This window comes from Sylvia atricapilla, chromosome 8, assembly GCF_009819655.1.
Source record: "Sylvia atricapilla isolate bSylAtr1 chromosome 8, bSylAtr1.pri, whole genome shotgun sequence".
In the NCBI taxonomy this organism is placed as follows: domain Eukaryota; kingdom Metazoa; phylum Chordata; class Aves; order Passeriformes; family Sylviidae; genus Sylvia; species Sylvia atricapilla.
The window spans coordinates 27,982,677-27,988,676 of NC_089147.1; the positions used below are offsets into that span (position 1 = coordinate 27,982,677).

Sequence of the window (6,000 nt, forward strand, 5' to 3'; positions counted from 1 at the left end):
AACCAGGATTAATTCATGCTTTGAATTTTATCATCTTCTGTGTCCAGATGCTCCAAATGAAGATCCTGCTTCATTCATGAATTTATTTTCGCTCTGCAAACAGTTAATGACTTCACGTTGCAATTATTGAAACCTTACCTTTCCCTCTGGCTTGGCTTTATCCAAGTCACATTTTACTTGTTTCAGTAGCAAAGCAGGGTGAATACACTTAGAATGTACTTGCAATCGAAAAAAAATTAAAATATAAATAAAAAGTTGGTGTATATTTTCACTTGAAAGGATCTGAAGAAGGCACTAGTATTTAGCAAAAGCTCAGAAAAATGTAAATGAGTCATGAGCGTTGCGCCAAAGCCTCATTTAGCACTATTTGCTCAGTTCTAACCGAGTTCTCTTTTGTTTTCTTATTTTGTAGTGGAGGCTTGACAAGGATGTGAGTCCCAGATACCCAGAATTCCAGCTAGGAGTCTACATCCCAGCTAGCAGCTTCGTTTAGAAAAGGGATAGTACAGGGTACCTAAAGAGGCATTGCATAATGGGCTTCTGGGAGCTGGCTCCTTAGACACAATAACATCATTCTTGGTGCTAGCTGGAGTTTGTGGACAAGCAGAACTTGGCAGCAAGCTTTTGTTACCAAAAGGTGAGGAAAATGCAGCAGTGAGTGGTTGGACACCTGTTCCAAAGGACCCACCAAGAGAGGTCGAGCTCTTACTCCCATCGGGGAATAATGTAAGAACTTTTCTCACGTTTGCCCCAGGTCTACAATTTTACTTCAAGAAAAAGGAATTGAGGAAATTATAAATTAAATCCGTGTAATCCTTTTGCCACTGTACCATAAATCCTTACGTTTCTTAGCTGCAGAATTTAGGAAAGAGCCTCTGAGTTATCATCAGCTTAGTGCATTGTCTAATATATTGAATGAAAAGTCTGACAGGTGAGGTGTGTTTGTTGTCAGGAAGGACTTGATACTGCTGCAAGGGTTATCTGATCAAGTGTTCTGTGATCCCTTCATGTCAAAAAGTTTATTTTTTATTTTATTATCTATTGATTTTTCTCTTAACTCAAAATTATCTGATTGGAGGATTTGGCTGAAAAAGCAGGATTTTTAAAAGAAAAGTTATTTGTTTCTTTGGTGAGGAAGATTGTATTCCCCAGGTTTCTGGGAGCTTCATTGGGATTTTGGTGAATTTATGATATAAATTATATAGGAATTCATTTTCCACTGATTAGCAAAGAATTTGCAGCATGCAGCTCAGCCCTGTAATTGTGGAGCAATTGTATTCCAGTTGAAATCAATATGGATTTAGCCTAAGCTAAGGACACAGGTTTGGACAGTACATCATGTAACACTAATCTATTTCCAAACCCATGCAGGGATCAGCAGATTCAACGGTTCTTGAGTAATGTAGAAGGGGTGTTAAATCACAAGGTTAGAATTGAATCTGCAGTTGACATTGACTGGAATCAAGGACTTTAGAGTTGGCTTGTCAATTTTCAGGGGAAAGCAAAGTTGCATAGCAGAGGATACTACTGGAGTAAGATTGTAATTCTCTGTGCTCCACCTGAACACCAGTGATGAAAGATTAAGAGGAGTGAGTGGCAGTGACACTTTGTGCTTCTTCATTCCCTGGGCCTGGATCTTGGTATGAATCAATAAGGCTGCTGGTGTTGGGCTCAACCAACATTTAAGCACAGGTTGACCTTGGGCAGTCAGGGATTACTGGAACACAAAAGTTTTGGGTAGTCCTGCTCTCTAGGTCAGAGTCTTGCTGAGTAATGTAATTACAGGTTTCTGTTGGAGGAGGGAATTTCTCCATTTCCAGGGTTTTTAGGCTGTTATGCTTTGCTGCTATTCTGCTGTGTGTTACACTTGCATCAAAAAACTACAACTGCAGCCATAGCTGTGCTTCATGAGGTTTAGAGAAATTATATAATGTAATACCTTTTATTGGCAATACAATGCTAGCTGTTAAAATTCAGTCAGACAGCGTCCCAGGTGGTTGACTTCACCCTGTCAGTTTTGTTGCTTCCCAATTTTAGCATCTTGAATGCCGTGCTGAGGTGATAAAGAGCCCACTGTAGGTTTTTGCTACTTCATGTTTTAAAGACAGCTGCATTTGATATATTTCCTCATGGAAGCTAAAGTGTATTGTGAGTAGTCCTGACATTCAGTTGAAGAGACCACTCTGGGAACCTTAGGAAAAGCATTCTCAGAAGATGGTTATGCATTTTCTAAAGACCAGCAGTGTTTCCCTGTGCTCTGACCACAGACAGATTTTCTCCAGATGACGTGTCAAGGATACAGGCTATGGTCTGTCATGCAGCTGTTCCAAAACACAAATGGGTGGTCCCCTCCCCATGGCTCCCAGAGTAGGCCCCTCTCAGTGGTGTTCCAGTAAGTTTATATCCTGTGCCACACACCAGGGCTTCCTGGTGGGAAGGCAAGAATTCATCCCCACCACGACCCCTGGCCGGTAGATTTTGACACATGAAGCAACTACCCTGAGGTCGGGGTTTTTTAATGACGTGTTCTTTAGGAAATGCTCTGCAGATGGATGAGACAGTGGTGACCTGTCATATGGTGACATATGGTGACATTGCTGCCCGCTGGAATTTGGAGTCCCAAGTCATTTGTTTGCCTGCTATGGGCTTTTTTGTCAGCTTGTGCAAGGTGAGCCAAGGGTATGAGGGATGTGCTGGTCCCTGATACCAGCCCCTGTTAGCTGAAGCACAGCCGTCAGTTTATCTCCCAGGAGGATGGGATTGACAACATCAGGAGCTCCAGCATGGTTTAAATTGAGCTGGTGTTTTCTTCAGCAGGTTTTCCATCTGGAGATGTCACTGGACCTTGAGGTTTTGTGCTGGTACAGTTAAAATCCAAGTGCTGCAATGAGTGATCAGCAACTCTGGTCACACAGAGGGAAGGAAGGAAGGCCGGCTGGGGTTGGAGATTGTGTTTGGACTGATTGTTCTGGTTTCTTCCTCACTAGGACAAGGAAGTGAACCTGGAGCAGGTGCACAGACGCATGAACAGTTTAATCGACGAAGACATAGCTCACAAGCAGATCTCTCCAGCGTCCATCGAGATCTCGGCGCTGGAGATCGGCGGCATGCAGCCAGCCCAGACCCTGGAGCCGGTGCGCGAGTACCAGAACACACAACTTTCTGTCAGCACCTTTTTACCAGAACAGACAGCTCATGGTGCCAGCAGGACACTGACAGCTGCCTCGGGCAGCAACCTGCCGCTGCCCCTGAGCAGCTCGGCCACCATGCCCTCCATACAGTGCAAACACAGGTCACCCAACGGGGGACTGTTCCGGCAGAGCCCCGTCAAAACCCCCATCCCAATGTCATTCCAGTCCGTGCCGGGGGGAGTCATCCCAGAAGCGATGGAGCCCTCGCACGGAACGTCCATATGACGGAAACAAACAGTACAAACAACCAGCAGAGATTTTTAATACAAAAATTTAAAAGGAAACAAAAAAAACACAAAAAAACAACATAAAAAAAAAAGAAGAAAAGAAAAAGAAAAAAACAAACTCTTATGTTTTGCTTGTATATACTTGTAAATAATGAAAGAATGAAGTGGGGTAAAAGTGTATTTTGAATATTCCCAATTTTCGAAGTAAGTAAAAAACAAAAAACAAACAAAAATGTATGAATGACTTTGTAAATTTTGTTCTATATGAATAAAAAGGCAAACTACTTGTGGTTGTTCTCAAGTGCCAAAGAAGACCTGTTACTGGGACTGAGGGCCATGCTTTTCTTTTTTTTTCCCATGGATTTCAACACTTGTTCCCTTACAGGTATGTTTTTTTTAAAAGAAAAAAAAAATTATCTGTTTCTTGCTAGGAAAAGTTTACCATGCTCAGATTTCTCCTTTCCCCACAACCCTGTTTTACAGCCAAGATGACAATTCACTCAGAGAACTTAGCAGCTGGTATTAGCATAGCAGTAAAAAATGCTTTAAAGGTGAATTAGAACTCAAATCCAACAAACAGTAAACAGAGAACATTTTCCTTCTAACAAGGATTTCAAATTGCACGCAGTTTCTAAATTTAAGCACAGGATTATTGGATTGTGTTTTTTAAATGTCTGCTGTGCTGTGTGGCTCTTTTTTATTTAACTTTCTGTGTTTTGTTATACATATATATATAATATATATTATATATATTATGACGTATATATTATATATATAAATGCTTTGATGAACAACAGGATTTAGGTTAAGGGGAAAGCTTTTAAGAAAAACTGCTCAGCTCTTTTTTTGTTTCTTGTGTACATGACTGAAAATGGGGAGGAACCAATGGAGTGAGGCAAGGAAGAACTGTGAAGGCAAGAGATAATGGCCCTGCAGTGACTGTACCCTCTGGTGCCATCTCTTTCTTTAAGATTTCACTGACTTTGTTGCATAATGGATGCGATGCTCCCTGTTGAAGTCATATCCCTCAATGACAAGACTGTAAGCACAGCTCTGCTTTTTTTCCATTGATTTTGTAAAGAGGAACATTTTAATGGCCATGTCTATAATCGTGGTAGAAGTGGCTGTACTAAACCTTTTTTTTTTTTTTTTTTTTTTTTCCTGTGAAACACAGAGGACAAAGATAGAGCAACACATAGAGCTTATTTAACGTCTTGTCATGCAAATGTTACCAGTGCAATGTGGTATGACAAGAAAAAACCCAACCAAAATCTAACACATTGTTTCCTTCCCAGACAGAAGTTTGAATGCCAAACATAATGGATCCCTGTCTCCTTTCCTACTCTTCATGGACCATCACTCCCTTTCAAAATTGGCATAATTTTGTGTCTTCTCAAATGTATCACTGAGACTAGGTTGTAATTTCCCTTTGTAGCTGGATTTCTTCACTTTATTAGAACACTCCTATTTGGAAAAGGCTGTAGATCCTGGTGCAGCAAAATCAGTGTCTACATTAGGGTGAAAACTTCTATTTGAGCAGAGGTAAAAACGCACTCACATACCAGGGAAGTCAGCAGGCAATCTGGGTCAGGTTTTTGGATAAATAAACATTTAGATAAATTAACTGCTCCTAATTTGATTTGCATAATTACACAACACCTATATCTTATGGGGTGATTAAAGTCCCCACATTTTTTGCATTTCTACTTGCAGCAGTAGGGAGGAAAAGTCAAACTGTGACATAAAACCAGCCATATGGAAGAGTATACTCAGCCTACCACTTTTTAAATGAGGAATATTGATGGTGGCCTTACAGAAGGAGTACTCTTAGAGGGATTAATCTGTCTCCGTTGTCAAGGTGGTTCCTCATGAAGGTGGTGCAGTTTTGTAGCCTGGCACAGATTGCACTCTTCACACTAATTAAAAATTAATAATAAAGCTAACTGGATTTATGCTATTTAGAGGTTTGCCCCACAAAAGCTTTGGATTTTTTTTTCTCCTTTTGTCATTTTCTTTTCTTTTTGTTGTCATAACAAACCTATGGCCACAGCAGAAAAAAACCCCAACTTCCATAAATACACTAATTAGTTATGGCAGAAACAGCTGCCCTAAAAGACTGCACACGCACAGGAATCTGTAAAGATGCTTTAGAGAAAGAGTGCAAGGATTTGCATTGGAAAAATCTCTCGTTTCATAACCAACTTAAGACTTTAGCAGCAGCAGAGGTGCAAGGAGGTGCTTGAGTGGCTACGAGGGTGCAATCTGTTGTGGCACACAAACCTCCTGGAGGTTTCCTGAGCTGCTGCCCTGCTGTTACTCACAAAACTGCTGCTGACTTGCTGCAGCAAAGCCCAGAGCAGGGGCTTGAAAGCCTCTTTTAGTGAGGCATCTTTGCTTTCACGTTAGATCTTTTTGTGTACTGTGGACTAAAACACTGTCATTTTAACTGACCTGCATTTGTGGAATAAATTGTGAATACAATATGTTTTGGGGATCAACTTTAGCATTCTCCATAATCAGTGTTCTCCTCCTAGCTTACTCTTGCTATGTGCTGTAAAGTTTGGAAATGTGGTTTAACTTAC

At 40.9% G+C, this 6,000-nt stretch overlaps 1 protein-coding gene across 1 annotated transcript in view; it reads left to right on the top strand.

Annotated features, from left to right (window-relative positions):
- GRID1 (glutamate ionotropic receptor delta type subunit 1) overlaps positions 1 to 3,704 on the top strand; it is a 484,454-nt gene extending 480,750 nt beyond the window's left edge. Inside the window, exon 17 of the mRNA XM_066324528.1 lies at positions 2,988 to 3,704. Within this exon, the coding sequence (XP_066180625.1) occupies positions 2,988 to 3,416 (429 nt within the window). The 3' untranslated portion in view covers positions 3,417 to 3,704. The remainder of the gene's footprint in view (positions 1 to 2,987) is intronic.
- The last annotated feature ends 2,296 nt before the right edge of the window (positions 3,705 to 6,000 follow it).